Source organism: Penaeus monodon, unplaced genomic scaffold, assembly GCF_015228065.2.
Source record: "Penaeus monodon isolate SGIC_2016 unplaced genomic scaffold, NSTDA_Pmon_1 PmonScaffold_6501, whole genome shotgun sequence".
Classification (NCBI taxonomy): Eukaryota; Metazoa; Arthropoda; class Malacostraca; order Decapoda; family Penaeidae; genus Penaeus; species Penaeus monodon.
Genome location: NW_023661553.1, coordinates 409 through 17,381, shown reverse-complemented (window position 1 = coordinate 17,381; position 16,973 = coordinate 409). Strand labels below are relative to the sequence as shown.

At 36.6% G+C, this 16,973-nt stretch overlaps 1 protein-coding gene across 1 annotated transcript; it reads right to left on the bottom strand.

The window, feature by feature from the left end:
• Positions 1-14,967: 14,967 nt before the first annotated feature.
• LOC119571483 (L-2-hydroxyglutarate dehydrogenase, mitochondrial-like) lies at positions 14,968-16,574 on the bottom strand. The gene is made up of 2 exons (XM_037918768.1): positions 16,424-16,574; positions 14,968-15,133 (listed from the first exon to the last, which is right to left on the bottom strand). Exons 1-2 carry the CDS (start codon positions 16,534-16,536, stop codon positions 14,983-14,985), a joined length of 264 nt encoding a protein of 87 aa, XP_037774696.1. The 5' UTR covers positions 16,537-16,574; the 3' UTR covers positions 14,968-14,982.
• Between the last annotated feature and the right edge of the window lie 399 nt (positions 16,575-16,973).

Sequence of the window (16,973 nt, the reverse complement as noted above, 5' to 3'; positions counted from 1 at the left end):
CCTTCCTGTCCATTGCCTCCTGGGGTTAATGGATTGCTGTGCGATATATGCCTTGCTGTTTGCCCACCTAAGAGAATGTTACTAAGTCCTTTATATAGATGATGTTCCTGGGGGGAGGGCAAACTTCCCTACCACTTGGCAAGTGAGGTAGGCTGTGAGCCCTATTGGGTTGGCAACCACTGGGACTCAGCCTGGGAACAGGTGTTACACACCCAGCTTGCATCCTGATGCCCCCCCCAACCTAGTGTGAGACTTGTGGAGCCAAGCCCACAGGAACCCCATAGGCAGACTGTGGGTCCTGCAACTTGCCTTCCCCCTCTAAATGGGGCAACATCATTGGGTTGGCAGAGGTGAATAAATCCTGAGTGATTACCCGAGGTCTTCTCTTAGGCAGGCCCAGCTGGATGGGGGAATGGAACATCTGGTCTATGCAAAAGAATTATCAGTTACCTCTGCTGTAGAGGAAAATGAAACAGTTGAAAGTTGAGGCAGCTGCACTCTTGGAAGTGAGAAGACCTGGTAGCAGCACAAGTGTGGATGGCTACAATTATTACTGGTCGGGCCACAATAATGGTCACAATCTCTGGCATGTTATCTCCCGCAAACCTCAGGCCTCATTAGTAGAGGTTACTCTGATCGATGAGACTCTTTGCAAGGTCACAGAGATTGATATTTCTGGCTCCTGGTACTAGCACTCTGACCCATAATGTTAGTAATGTTGGTACATTGATGGAAATGGGGCCAAGGAGATAAACCACATCCATATAGCAATTGCTGGAGGATCCTCCAGAGGTACAGGGTTTACGGGAGTTCTGTGGTACTGAACATAGATGGGCTATTCTCCAAGTCCACTTCAAAAACACCCCCTCCAGTCCAATGATGGATAGGGTGGACAGGTTGAGGGAGGGGAAGTGTGCCCAGAGTATGCTGAGGCTATCCCTAGTCATTTCGCAAGGCTCAGTCACTGTCAAGAAGGGACAGGAACAATTCATCAAGAATCTTGCTGGGGAGGTTGAAGGCCATTTTTAGTAAATGGCCTTCATCCTCCTACCAAGCCTTCCTCACAGACGACTGCAATCTGCCTAACAGATGGCCAGACCATCACTGGGTTGAGTAATCTAAACAGTTGTACCAGGTTGATCCATCAATGGTACAATCCCTATGCTGGAACCACTCATCAGAAAGGAACTACCTATCCTAACTGAAGTTAGAGAGGGGATCTCCAAGCTGAGGGATGGTAAAGCAGCAGATATTTACTAACAGCTGGTAGTACACCCATGGCATGGAGTTTGCATGCTGTCCTGACTGCCATCTGGCAGTCTAATACCATTCCCCCTGTCCTGTTGAGGGGTTTGGTCATCCATCCCTGGATGGGGAAAGGAGATCGATAGGACTGGAGCAATCTACGAGGCATTACACTGCGAAGTATACTAAGACAAGGTTTCCACTCATATCCTTCTGCAATGTATCAGATCACCTACTAAGGCACCAGGGACCAGAACAATCTGGATTCACTCCTGGTAAGTCCATAACAGACTGTATCCTGGCACTTTGAGTCATGTAGATTTCTGTGGCGAGTTCAGTCATGGGTTGCTTACAGATTACATCAACCTCAAAACGGTGCTCAACTCACACCATCATAAATCACTCTTGGAGATCCTGAGACTAAGGGGAATTCTAAAAAAAAATACTGGATTAATAGTAAGCCTATATACTGGTACTGAAAATGCTTTGAAGTGTTGTGAGGACCTGTCTATCTTCTTCCTTGTTAACTTTTAGGAATGTTCTTGCACCAACACTTTTCAACACTTGTGTATTTTGAGATGCCAGTACCTGGGCAGGAGGACCAAGTTATGCATCTTCAAGGCCCTGATACTACTAGTTTTACTCTACAGTTGGGAGTCTAGTCTTGATGGCTTTTATAACAGGTCATAGTGCCAGATCATAGGGTACAGTTGGTAGGACCATGTGTCCAACCAACAGTTACACCATGAAACTGGTACAGTCTGGGACCATATGGGTAGCTGGTTCACTTCCCTCAGGATTATCCTATCCAACAGGTTGTCTCTGTGCAAGACAGCCCTGAGTGGAGGCGGCTTGTAGAACAACCTCGGAAGTTATGGCTTGGGCAGATCAATCAGACCCATCATGAGGAGCTAGGGATGGGCCTAGGGCTTGCCTAGCAGCTCCCTACAAGAGACCCTAATATGTGGAAATAAAGAGTGGATATTTCAATGTGCCCCTGTTGGTGTTAGGTCCCAATGATGATGATAATCAACCCATTCATTGCCTTTTCTCTTGTTCACTTTGTAGCAGAATTAGGTGCATCACATTACAGTGCTATACCTGATGATAAAAATGATTTTCTTTAAGCCTATATCTGTTTCACAAATGCAAGAAAGGTTGTTATTTCTAAAGCTTTGTTATAGCTCTGCCTCTACCCCTTAAAGATTTCATTATAAACTTCCTGTTTTTTATGAACATCAAAATGCCAAAATTTAATATAAGGAATTCTTCAGTTTAATTAATATTAAATCATTATATAAGTCTTTAAGGACAAGGTTTAGATCTTCCATTCAATTTAGCTGTAATTTCCCAATGAAAATTTATATTTATATATATTTCTAAGTTTTTCTTGCACAGTTGTATGGCAACATCACTGATGGTTGCCATAATTACTTCTAGTTAGTAAAACAAAGTATAGTAAAACAAAATGAATAAATAAAAAATAACAAAAGGGATCATATATAGACTTTCAAATCCTTTCCTTTATATTTACCATAAATGGTGGATTTTCCAAAGCCTCAATCAACTCAATACTGTAATTGACCCCTTTCATTAATTCAACAATTTACTCCCCAAAACCTAAAACAAAAATCTGAAAACCTCCCTCACCAAAACTTTCTGGTTTTACGCCTGGTACTCCCTTATCAAAGAATAAATCAGTGCCTTTGCAGAACTTAGTAATGCCATCATTGCTCAACTGACTGTCCTTCCTAACACCAACTATGCGGCTCTGGAATCTATCTACACTTCACACTAGGAATCTGTCATGGCGTCTTGTAATTCTGCACTGTGAGAACTACCAAAAGGCGTTAAAACCAGAAATTTTGGTGAGGGGAGGTTTTCAGAATTTTTGTTTAAGGTTTTTTGGGGAGTAAAAAATTGTATTTGGAATTTTAAATGGGAAAGGGGTTCAATTTTTTTTTTTTTTTTTTTTTTTTTTTTTTTTTTTTTTTTTTTTTTTTTTTTTTTTTTTTTTTTTTTTTTTTTTTTTTTTTTTTTTTTTTTTTTTTTTTTTTTTTTTTTTTTTTTTTTTTTTTTTTTTTTTTTTTTTTTTTTTTTTTTTTTTTTTTTTTTTTTTTTTTTTTTTTTTTTTTTTTTTTTTTTTTAAAAAAAAAAAAAAAAAAAAAAAAAAAAAAAAAAAAAAAAAAAAAAAAAAAAAAAAAAAAAAAAAAAAAAAAAAAAAAAAAAAAAAAAAAAAAAAAAAAAAAAAAAAAAAAAAAAAAAAAAAAAAAAAAAAAAAAAAAAAAAAAAAAAAAAAAAAAAACAGTTAATGATCGGGCCCGGAAACACTTTATGGATAAGGAGTGAAAGTTTTTGCCCCTTGTTATTTTTTTCTTAAAGGGTTATGAACTTTTTACTCGAGTAATGTTGGGCCCAGCCCTAGGATTTTCCCATCAGGGTGAGAAAAAACGGGAAATTTATAATCATGGATTCGGGAAGATGAAACCCCACCGGGGCAAGCTTATAAATATTTTTAAATTTACTGGAGATCCCTTTATTAAGTTAGGATGGAGTTCTTCAGGGGGGTTAAGGGGGATTTAAGATGACAACCTTAAAGTTTAGATTAAAACCCCATGATTGGCCATTGTTAGGAATTTTCATCGTCTGTAGGAGTTGGAGGAGAGAAGGCATTATAAAATCCTTAACCTCCCAAAGACTTGAATTTCCTTTTTTACATATGAGTTCTGTAGGGAGCTCAGAACCTGGCCCTCCCTCCCTCAACTTCACCCACCATAACTGGGGGTTTTTAAGGACTGGGTGCCCACAGAGACACAGAACTCGAAAACCTTACTTGGAGGACTCCAGCATTGTAATGTTGGTTACCTGGCCCCATTCCATCAATGACCAAAATACTAACATTAGGTCAATGTAGTCAGGCCGAAATCATCTTGCCTTGCAAGGTTCATCTCAAATTACAAGGTGAGTTTGGGGAGAAAATCAAGTTGAAATGGGCCCACCATAAAATTAGCCATAATTCTTACCAGTTTTTTAGATGCAGCTGCTCAATTTAATGTTTCATTTTTCGAAGGTAAGAAATTTTGCTGCCAGATTCATCCCCATCGCTGGGTCCAAGGAAGCCTCGGTTCCTAGATTTATACTTGCAAAATGATGTGCTTTAGGGGAAGGCAAGTTGCAGCCACGTCTGCTAGGGTTCTGTGGGCGCCAAAGCTCAACGGGTTTGGGGGGGATCGGGATGCGGGTGGGGGTAACACATGTTCCATGCTGGTCCCAGTGTTGAAAAATTTAGGGTTTCACAGCTACCTAACTTCAAGTGGTAGGGGAAGTTTGTCCCCAGGAACATCATTATATAAACTTGTAACATTTTGGGTCAAACAGAAGGGTAATCCCCACAGAAATTTCCATCCCGGGCAATGGGACAGAAGTCATTTACAAATAAGGCATTTCCTTGGGCCTAGGATAAGAAGTTCTTGTTTCGGAGGCTGTGAAATGCAGGGGAGCATATGCAACTTCCCCTTTCAATATGCAAAAACCAGCAGTTAGATTTGTAAGGGAGGAGAGCAAAGCACTTATGTTTTGGAAAAAATCCTAACTATTGCACCTCACCTTGAATGGAAGCATATCCATTAGTTCTATGGAATGAAAATAACTTGCCAGGATAAGGATGAAATTAATCTTCCCCTGCCAAAATATGGCATTAACCTTACATAATGACCCTCTGGAGGTGATGCGGGCGGAACATGAAGATTCATTTTGATGACCAAGAACCCCATCCTCCCATTTTGTCTAATTTTTATTTTCCCTAAGTGTTTTAACTTTATTTTTCCTTTTTTTAAAGTATAAAATTTTTTCTTATCCAGATGGTAATAGCTGTTTCCTTGACAAGACCCAGTATCACTCTAGGATTCCATACCTTTCCCAATAATAATAAAATTAAGTAACATTTGTTGAGTAATCTTTTTCCTTCTTCTTAAAATTCAATTTAAAGGGGGTAGAAACACCTGTTCCAGGAATAGGGTTCCAACATGGCAACCCATCCTCCCATAAGATGGGCACTTTCCAGTCCCCCAGAAACATCCAACTTTTTATAAGGGGAATTGAGAAGCACCTTATGAAACACCAAATAAATTAATCCCCACCAACTTACCATGAGGAAATTCTCTGGTCAGCGAAATCAAGAATTTTTCGCATGGGACAAGGACAAGGGAAAGGTTTGGGACAAGCTTTTTCTGCAGGGGAAGAGATGCTGCACGATTGCCACCTCAGGGAATTGCAAGAAATTTCAAAATATTTCCCAGAAATCAAATGGAAAAGACAAATTATTTATAAATAGAGTGGAAAAATACATTTGTGGAAAAGGCCATGGAAATTTTTGCCAAAACAACAAGGAAAAGGACAGTCCATAGAAAAAAGTATTAGGAAAAATCCATTGACCCAGAAAAATTTGGTTGTTATGTTCCTTAAGGTTTTATGTTGTATAAAACTTTTATGCTTCTTTTCCTATATATCCAGCAGTAGTTATAAGTGTTGTTCCTTAGCTGCTTTAGTTCCCTAACCATATGCAAATTTAATGAATAATGTAATTTGGTGTAATTTAAAAATCATGCTTTTTTTGATGCAATTATTTAATTTTATCCAAAATTTTTAGAAAGGGTTAAAATGGAAAGGTAGATAAAATTTCAGGAAGAGGACAGTTTAAACACTAATTTTTTCAAGGGAGTAGCAAACAATTATTTCAACACCATTTTGTTTAATCACCTGTCATGCTTCAGGTTTTTCTTAATATTCCTAGTTTATAGCAGGGATAAAGTGCTAAACATTTTTTCAAGAGACTCCAAATTTTGTTTTACTCCTTCTCTTTCAAAAACAATTTTCCTTAGATTTATCATAACAGAACTAGAACATTAGGGGTGGCAATATAAACTCTGCAGATTTGGAAGGTTGGACATGAAATCTTTGAAGTTGGGGTTTGCTCACAAATTGGTTCTTATTTCCCAATAAGGCCAAAATGGCTAATAAGGAATAGCCTACCCATCAATGACCAAGATAAATTCTGAACCACATACAAGAACATATTGTTTATGTTTAAATAGAAATTTCCAGTAGTACTGAAATATATTCAGCTCACAATCAATGACCACAACAGTGGTTCAAATGTGGAACTATAAGTGGGTTGAAAAGCAAGGTGTTTTAACCTTTATGCCTCAGGAGCTAGAAGAAGAAAGTGAGATATTGTTTTGTGAATGTTGCCATAAGGCAACAGAGGATAATTATGTAAGTAAGCAATCAAAAAAGGAAAGAATTAGGTTTCTGATTTCTTCTTCCTTTAAATTATATCCCTAAAAGAAGTGTGGTAAACTAATTGTGGTGTGAATAAATGAAGAAGTTGGACGATTAATGGATTGTATGACGACCCTGAAGAACAATGATGGGAATGTTCCCATTTAGATGATCAGATTAAGAAGCATGAGCCATACTGCAAGGTTTGTCCAGACCCATAGCTAAATTATTTGGGTTTAGGCTGATTGATGAAACAGTGCAAAATTTAAAATAATTACTGTGTTTCTATCATTTTCCTTCTTTTCAGAATCCAAGTAAAATAGATATTTATGTAGAAATTGCCAGTAGGAAAAATGGGACATTCAAGGGGTTGTTTTAAAAGCAGCACTTTTATTATGGTTTCTGATGTTTTCTGATCTTTCTTTACCTAGCATTGTAATTTTGTCTTCTACTGAAGCAAGACTAACTTATTTGAGGCCATGGAAAAAGTATGAGGCTTAAAATTATCTAAAAGAGGAGATATCTCTTCAGCTGCTTTGAATAGAAACTAAAGGACTGATTTAGAATACAGAAAAGCTATAGGATTTCCGTAATTTAATTACAGTCCAAACAAATAATTAGGACTAATTTTAAAGAAAAATAGGCCATACAGAATAAGAAGTTTAAATGCTTACTAAGTTAGGAAACAAATTTCAGGTTTCTTTTTTCTTGCTCACCTGATTGTATTTATGTAAATTCATCAAATATTAGTATTTTTCATAGTGGGTTTTAAAAAAATTAACAAGTAAATGTAAGAAATTGGTGAAGAAATGGGGGATTGTCTTAGCATTAAGCTGCCTTAGTTAATTATTTGTATAATGTCCTAAAAAAAAAAAAACATATTGAGTAGGTATCAACTAAGAAGGTTCAGGATAACGAAACCATGTCAAAGGCTCTCAAAGGAAAAACTTTTTTCATTGTTTGAGTATTAGGTTTATCTCCATGTTGAAACATGAGGACAATTGTTTCTTCTGGGGATATCTACAGTATATCCTTGTATCTTTGTTCATGTTGTGCAACAACATCATAAAAGCATTTTAGGGTAGAAAACAAAACACAGGAAATCTCTCTTTTGCAGTGTTTGGGATAGTATTCATTAACTTTATGGGAAATTTCGTAATTATATATTAATTATAAATATATACATATAATCATTAAACATACTTTGATATCTATAAAAATAAATATATACATACTGTATGATAGTTTATATATATATTATTATATATATGGAATTATACAGAATGTAATTATAATATAATATATATATAATATATATAATATTATATTAAATATTTATATAAAATATATAATATATATATATAATATATATATATTATAGATATTTTATATACAGTATGTATATATATTAATATAATAATATTTATATATTTTATAATTAAATATTATATTATATATGTTATATATATATTATATATTTTAAAAATGTTTATATATATTTAATATATATATATAATTTATAATATATTTATATTAAAATGTTTTATATATATTATATTTATATATTTATATATATGAATATATATAATTTATAAAATAAACATATTTTATATATTTAAATATATATAAACATATAAACACATAATTTATAAATATATATAAAAATATATATATAAATATTAAAACATATATATAATATAAAAATATAAAATATTTATATATTAATAATAATATAAATTATAATATATATAAAATATATATAAAATAAACTTTTAAAATAAAATATATAAATAATATATAATAATATTATATAAAATAATTAAATATATGTATATATTATATATATATAATATATATATATATAAAACAGTTATGTATATATATATATATATATATATAAAATATATATATATATATATATACAGTATGTATATTTTATATATAATATATATATATATACAGTATGTATATATATATATATATGCATATATATACATATATATATATATATGAATTTTACTGAAATTCCATAAATTTAACCTGAATAGCTATCCCAGAGGGAACACCTGCAAGGGAGAGATGTCCTTTTTTTGTTTTCTATGCTCATCAATGCATTTCACTGAGTTGTGTACACCCTGCAACATGAGTACAAGGATATACTGTAGAAATATCCCAACCAAGAAGAAACAAATTGTCCTCATGTGTTCATGAAAATAAACTATGACTCAAACAATGAAAAAAGGAGTTTCTAGGGGCCTTTCGACATGGTGCGGGTATCCTGAACACTTTTGCTGAGGATGATAACCTACTCAATATAAAGCTTTTGAAGCAGCCATCAATAACAAGTAATTAACTGAAGGCCAGTTACATGTCTGTAAGGACAATCCCCTGACTGTCTACAGATATTGTTTTACAATTTACTGCTACATTTCTCTTACCCCTACTATGAAAAATACGTAGATTGAATTACACATGAAATACATATTGCAAGGGTGAGCAAGAAAGTAAAAAAGAAACTGATTTGATTCCAAAACTTAGTAAGAGCATTGTGAAACATGTTGCTTATTCAGTGTAAGTTGCCCCTTTTTTTCTTCTAAAAGTTGAGGTCCTAGGTTTATTTGTTGTGACTGTACTTATTACAGGGAGAATCCTTTCTATAGATGTCTGTATTGCTAAGATCAGTTTTGGGAGTTGTCATATTCATGCAGACTTGAAGATAATTTCATCTTTTAGATTAAATTTTGAAGCAGTCATACTGTACCATGAAGCACTCACTAAGTTAGTCTTGCCAGTAGAAGTAACATAAAATACAATGCTAGGTAAAGACAGCACTCAGAAAAACATCAGACAAACCATAAGTAAGAAAGTGCTGCTTTTCAAAATAACCCCTTAGAAGTGCCCAAATTAAAATTCCTACAGTAGGCCAATGGTTCTAATAAAAATCATCTATTTTATTTGGGTTTCTGCAAAAAGAAGAAAATGATAGAAAAACTACAGTAATAACTAAAGTCTTGCACGTTTCATCAATCAGCCATAAACCCAGACAGTATTAATAGCTATGCGAGTCTGCACAAAACCTTGCAGTATGGCTCATGCTTCTTAATCTGATCACCATCTAAAAAGCTGAAACATCCGGCACATTGTTCTTCAGGGCTCTGTCATAAAAGGGCCTTTAATCGTCCAACTTCTTCATTATTCACAGCCACAATTAGTTTACCACACTTCTTATATGGGATACCTAAGTAAAGAAGAAGAAAAATCAGAAATCCTAATTCTTTCTCTTTTGATCTGGCTTACTTCACATGAACATTTTTTCATCATCTGTTGCTCTTATGGCAACATTCACAAGAAACAGATATCTCCCCTTCTTCTTTAAGTACCTGTAGGCTAGATGAAGGCCTTCCACACCACAGCTTGGCTTTCAGAGACCCAGGCTTGTAATAGATTCCAGCATGTATGACACCACTGTTGTGTCCCACTTGATGTCAGCTGGAACATAATAATTTCAGTAACGTACTGGTGTGTTTTCTATAAGACATAACCAGATACTGTACTTGTAATGTGGTTCAGTAATTGTATCTTGGTTCATCTGAAGGGTAAGGCTATTCCTTAATTAGCCATTGTGGCCTGTATTGGGAATAAAGATTACAAATATAATGTGAAGCAAACACTAGCAACTTCAAAGAATTTCCTTGTCAGTAGCCTTCCCAAATCTGCAGAGTTTATATCTGCCAACACACTGAATGTTCTAGAGTTCTGTTATGATGAAAATCTAAAGGCCAAAAATTGTTTTGAAAGAGAATGACAGAAAAAACAAATTTGGAGTCTTGAAATAAATGTTAGCACTATATCATTCTATAAAAAACTTGGAATATAAGCAAACAATGAAAGCATGACAGGTGTTATATACAAAAATGAGAATTGTAATACCAAAATATGTTTGTCCTCCTTGAAGCAAAATTAGTGTTTAACACTGTCTCTTCCTGAAATTTATCTACCCTCACATATTTTACCTTTCGATAATAATTTTGCGATAACATTAAATATTTGAGCATCAAAAAAAGCATGATTTCTATAAATAACACAAAAAATTATCAAAATTATCATAATTAGCAATATGATTTTATTGAACTAAAGCAGCAAAGGGAAACAATCTTATAACTACCTGCTGTGAATATATTAGGAAAAGAGCATAAAAGTTTTATACAACATAAAACCTTAAGAACATGAACCGAACCAAATTTCGGGTCAAATGATTTTTCCTTATACTTTTTTTATGGACGTCTTTTCCTTGGTGTTGTCCAACTTTTCCCACTGCCTTTTTTCCACAAAGTGTTTTTTCCCACCCTCTATTTATGACTATTGTCTTTTCATTTGATTTCGGAAATATTTTGAATTTCTGCAATTCACTAAAAGGGAAGTGCAATCTGTGCAGCATCTCTCCCCTGCAAAAAAAAGCTTGTTTCCAAGCACTCTTTCCTTGTCCTTGTCCCATGCGAAACTAGTTGTCTTGAGCTTATCGGCTGAAGGCCAGAGAATGACTCATGGTAAGGGAGGGGGTTTAGATTCATTTGGTGTTTAGAAAGGTGCTCTGCATTATTCCCATTGAAAAAAAAAGTGTGGCATGTAGTGTCTGGGAGCCAAGACTGGAAGAGTCCCCATCTTATGGGAGGATGCTACTTCCATGCTCAGGAAACCTATTCCTGGAGCAGGTTGTACTACAGAAAATTGAATATTACAGAAAAGAAGGAAAAAGATTACATAAACAACAAAATGTTACTTATTTTTATATTTTTGCACATGGGTATGGACTACCTAGAGAGATGATCTGGAGTCTGTGCAAGGAAAAAAAAGCCTATTACCATCTGGATAAAGAACAAATATATAAAATTAGAAAATGGCAAAAAAAAAGTTAAAAACACTTAGGCAAAAAAATAAAAAATATATTTGCAAATGGGAGGCATGGAGTCTGTCACTGCAAATGAATTTCAGTGCGCCCAGCATCACAACTCCCCAAAAGTGGTCATTCATGTAAGCCTAATGCCCATATTTGGGCAGTGAAGATTCAATGGGTTCATCAGTTATCCTTGGCAAGTTTTTTTCATTCTCATATAAACTAATGGATGAGGTTCACATTCGGGGTTTAGGTAAAGCAATAGTGTAGGAGTTTACAAAGCATAAAGTGCTTTGCATGCCCTCTCACTTGCAATTGCTATGCTGGTTAGCATAGTGTGAAAAGGGGAGCAGCTTGCATAGCCTCCCCTGCCAGTTCACAGCCTCTCGAACATCAAGACTTCTGTAGGGCCTCCTTAGGCCATCAGGAAAATGCCCTGCATTTGTAATGACTTCTGTCCATTGCCTCCTGGGGTTAATGGATTGCTGTGGCGATATATGCCTTGCTGTTTGCCCACCTAAGAGAATGTTACTAAGTCCTTTATATAGATGATGTTCCTGGGGGGAGGGAAAAACTTCCCTACCACTTGGCAAGTGAGGTAGGCTGTGAGCCCTTTTGGTTGGCAACCACTGGGATCAGCCTGGGAACAGGTTTTTACACACCCAGCTTGCATCCTGATGCCCCCCCCAACCTAGTGTGAGACTTGTGGAGCCAACCCCACAGGAACCCATAGGCAGACTGTGGGTCCTGCAACTTCCCTTCCCCTCTAAATGGGGCAACATCTTTGGGGTTTGGCAGAGGTGAATAAATCCGATGATTACCCGAGGTCTTTCTTTAGGCAGGCCCAGCTGGATGGGGGAAGGAACATCTGGCTATGCAAAAAGAATTATCAGTTACCTCTGCTGTAGAGGAAAATGGAAACAGTTGAAAGTTGAGGCAGCGCACTCTTGGAAGTGAGAAGACTGGTAGCAGCACAAGTGTGGATGGCTACAATTATTACTGGTCGGGCCACAATAATGGTCACAATCTCTGGCATGTTATCTCCCGCAAACCTCAGGCCCTCATTAGTAGAGGTTACTCTGATCGATGAGACTCTTTGCAAGGTCACAGAGATTGATATTCTGGCTCCTGGTACTAGCACTCGACCCATAATGTTAGTAATGTTGGTACATTGATGGAAATGGGGCCAAGGAGATAAACCCACATCCATATAGCAATTGCTGGAGGACCCTCCAGAGGTACAGGGTTTACGGGAGTTCTTTTGGTACTGAACATAGATGGGCTTTTCTCCAAGTCCACTTCAAAACACCCCCTCCAGTCCAATGATGGATAGGGTGGACAGGTTGAGGGAGGGGAAGTGTGCCCAGAGTATGCTGAGGCTATCCCTAGTCATTTCGCAAGGCTCAGTCACTGTCAAGAAGGGACAGGAACAATTCATCAAAAAATCTTGTGGGGAGGTTGAAGGCCATTTTTAGAAAAATGGCCTTCATCCTCCTACCAAGCCTTCCTCACAGACGACTGCAATCTGCCTAACAGATGGCCAGACCTCACTGGGTTGAGTAATCTAAACAGTTGTACAAGGTTGATCCATCAATGGTAAAATCCTATGCTGGAACCACTCATCAGAAAGAAACTACCTATCCTAACTGAAGTTAGAGAGGGGATCTCCAAGCTGAGGGATGGTAAAGCAGCAGATATTTATAACAGCTGGTTAGTACACCCATGGCATGGAGTTTGCATGCTGTCCTGACTGCCATTGGCAGTCTAATACCATTCCCCCTGCCCTGTTGAGGGGCTTGGTCATCCATCCCTGGATGGGGAAAAGGAGATCGATAGGACTGGAGCAATTCGAGGCATTACACTGCGAAGTATACTAAGACAAGGTTTCCATAATATCCTTCTGCAATGTATCAGATCACCTACTAAGGCCCCAGGGCCCAGAACAACTGGATTCACTCCTGGTAAGTCCAAACAGACTGTATCCTGGCACTTTGAGTCATGTAGATTTCTGTGGCGAGTTCAGTCATGGGTTGCTTACAGATTACATCAACCTAAAAACGGTGCTCAACTCACACCATCATAAATCACTCTTGGAGATCCTGAGACTAAGGGGGGAATTCTAAAAAAAAATACTGGATTAATAGGTAAGCCTATATACTGGTACTGAAAATGCTTTGAAGTTTTGTGAGGCCCTGTCTATCTTTTTCCTTGTTAACTTTTAGGAATTTTCTTGCACCAAACACTTTTCAACACTTGTGTATTTGAGATGCCAGAAACTGGGCAGGAGGCCCAAGTTATGCATCTTCAAGGCCCTGATACTACTAGTTTTACTCTACAGTTGGGAGTCTAGTCTTGATGGCTTTTATAACAGGTCATAGTGCCAGATCATAGGGTACAGTTGGTAGGACCATGTGTCCAACCACAGTTACACCATGAAAACTGGTACAGTCTGGGACCATATGGGTAGCTGGTTCACTTCCCTCAGGATATCCTATCCAACAGGTTGTCTCTGTGCAAGACAGCCCTGAGGGAGGCGGCTTGTAGAACAACCTCGGAAGTTATGGCTTGGGCAGATCAATCAGACCCATCATGAGGAGCTAGGGATGGGCCTAGGGCTGCCTAGCAGCTCCCTACAAGAGACCTAATATGTGGAAAAAAGAGTGGATATTTCAATGTGCCCTGTTGGTGTTAGGTCCCAATGATGATGATAATCAACCCATTCATTGCCTTTTCTCTTGTTCACTTTGTAGCAGAATTAGGTGCATCACATTACAGTGCTATACCTGATGATAAAAATGATTTTCTTTAAGCCTATATCTGTTTCACAAATGCAAGAAAGGTTGTTATTTCTAAAGCTTTGTTATAGCTCTGCCTCTACCCCTTAAAGATTTCATTATAAACTTCCTGTTTTTTATGAACATCAAAAATGCCAAAATTTAATATAAGGAATTCTTCAGTTTAATTAATATTTAAATCATTATATAAGTCTTTAAGGACAAGGTTTAGATCTTCCATTCAATTTAGCTGTAATTTCCCAATGAAAATTTATATTTATATATATTTCTAAGTTTTTCTTGCACAGTTGTATGGCAAACATCACTGATGGTTGCCATAATTACTTCTAGTTAGTAAAACAAAGTATAGTAAACAAAATGAATAAATAAAAAATAACAAAAGGGATCATATATAGACTTTCAAATCCTTTCCTTTATATTACCATAAATGGTGGATTTTCCAAAGCCTCAATCAACTCAATACTGTAATTGACCCCTTTCATTAATTCAGACAATTTACTCCCCAAAACCTAAAACAAAAATCTGAAAACCTCCCTCACCAAAACTTTCTGGTTTTACGCCTGGTACTCCCTTATCAAAGAATAAATCAGTGCCTTTGCAGAACTTAGTAATGCCATCATTGCTCAACTGACTGTCCTTCCTAACACCAACTATGCGGCTCTGGAATCTAATCATACGACTTCACACTAGGAATCAAGCGTGAAGCCCCTGAGCCACTGTGGCAGTATCTTGTAATTCTATTGCTTGAGGTTTATTAAGATACAAAAATTATGATGGTGATAATTTATACTTACCTAATCTGTTCTCCTTCTCAACAACACACAGTTTGAGCTCTGGGTGTCTCAGGATGAGTTCCCTGGCGGTTGCCATGCCCACAATGCCTCCTCCCACCACCACAATGTCATATTCAGGCTCATAGCTGAAATAAAGGGCAATGATGAGGATACAATAAATGTAAGATTATAGTTATAGGCTAACAAAATACTTCAATGAAAAATAAATTTACATAAATGAATCATCATTGTTTATCAATACAAATCTTGATAATAGTACTGCAAGAAAATATGCCACCAAGGAAGCCAACTGTTGCATCATAGATCACTTGGCAAGGACATCTTAGTTGGAAATAAGCCTAAGTGTCTTCTTGCAAAGCATCTTTCACAAGAAAAACCTTCACTATCCATCCCATCTTAACTAAACCCCAAAGGGGGAAAATGTGGACTAAATGCAGACTAAAGGCTGTTTCTGTGAGTTAATTAGCAAAAGTGTTAAATCCATCCCTAACAATATGTAAAATAAATAGGTTTAACTCCCCCCCCCCTCCTCCACGCACACAAAGCACGTGACTGTACTTCCGTACTTACAAATAAAATACTTTTTGTAGGTAACTACCCCGCCTCTTCAATCATGATTATGTACGTGCCTATCAGATATATATGAAACCGAAAGTTCCCTATACCTTCTGATGTTTACTACCGGCACTTAGACACAGTAGTAACTTCCTTTCGTGTCACGTAATATTTTGACTTTCACATGCTTGCACACTGCCAGAACATCAACGAATCAGAAGCTACTTTTGTTACGTAACATTCATGCATTTGCGCGTTGAGCGTCCGTAGATTTTTGGGAATATGCAATAGAATATGGCTTTACGTCAAATATATACATACCATAGAACGTTAATACACTAAGGAGTTTACAGTATTGTGATTTCATAATTTCAGGTTTCATATGCTATTCAGAACACTATCTAAATGTTAAAATCATTAATATATCATGACCGGCGACTGTGCAATTTGCAGTTGCCGAATTACACAAAAGCAAACGAAGCATTTGCAGGGAGTGTTACAAAAGTGCCGCACGAAGGGCTCGGTTCATAATTACGTTGAACTTTCACTACGATGACTACATGCTACATTTTATAACACTATTTACATATTTGCTTTTAATAATCGATTTAACGGCAGCAGTTACGATCACTCAATATTACCTTCACAGAGGAATTTGTTCTACCTTTTCTCATTAACAGCCACGTGACAGCTGACTATGAGTTTACGCCAATATTTTAGAAATAATAATAATATTAAAAATTACGTAACGAATGGCTTTACCCTTCAAAGAAAAAAAAAATCCGCAACTCACTTATCTATAAGTCTCCCTCAAATATCTTACGCAAATGACAGCGCTCAAGGCGACCATAAATCTATACCTTTGTTGGGAGGACACATATCTACACTGGGTTAAAGTCCGTGCTGCCTTCGGAGAGGATTGGAAGACAGGCACGAGTTGGGAGGAAGCACGAACAAGCTTTCGCGCGAACATGTCGGACTGTAATGGAAAGATCAGCTGATTGCCGCTCCAGCCGCCGCCCGGCAACGCGATGAAAGTGTCGTACTGTTTTTTTTGCTCCGTTGTATTTCGTAAGCTACTGTATTACGGGTCTTGTGGTTTTTGTGTGAATACGCATGTGGAGATGTGTGTGTGGGATGGTACTAATGTTTGTTTTCGGGCTTCTTGACCTGTGTGCCTTCATTTAAAAAAAAAAACTGTTGTGCCAGACGTAAGATTATAATTGCTTTTACACTAGATGGAAATATTTACTAGACACATATCATTATCCGCTTCTCATCAGTTAAAACAAATGTATATTCTAACGCGGATACATTTGTCAGGAGGACGTTGCAGACTGACCACAAATTGACCAAAAGGCTAAAGTAAACATGAAACAAAAACAAACACAAATTTCCGCTTTTTGACAA

Excerpts from the sequence above, each read along its gene's own strand:
- LOC119571483 (XM_037918768.1), bottom strand. The coding sequence starts at position 16,536 with ATGTTCGCGCGAAAGCTTGTTCGTGCTTCCTCCCAACTCGTGCCTGTC. Across the intron at positions 15,134-16,423 it reads TATGTGTCCTCCCAACAAAG|CTATGAGCCTGAATATGACA; the intron begins GTATAGATTTAT and ends CCTTTATTTCAG.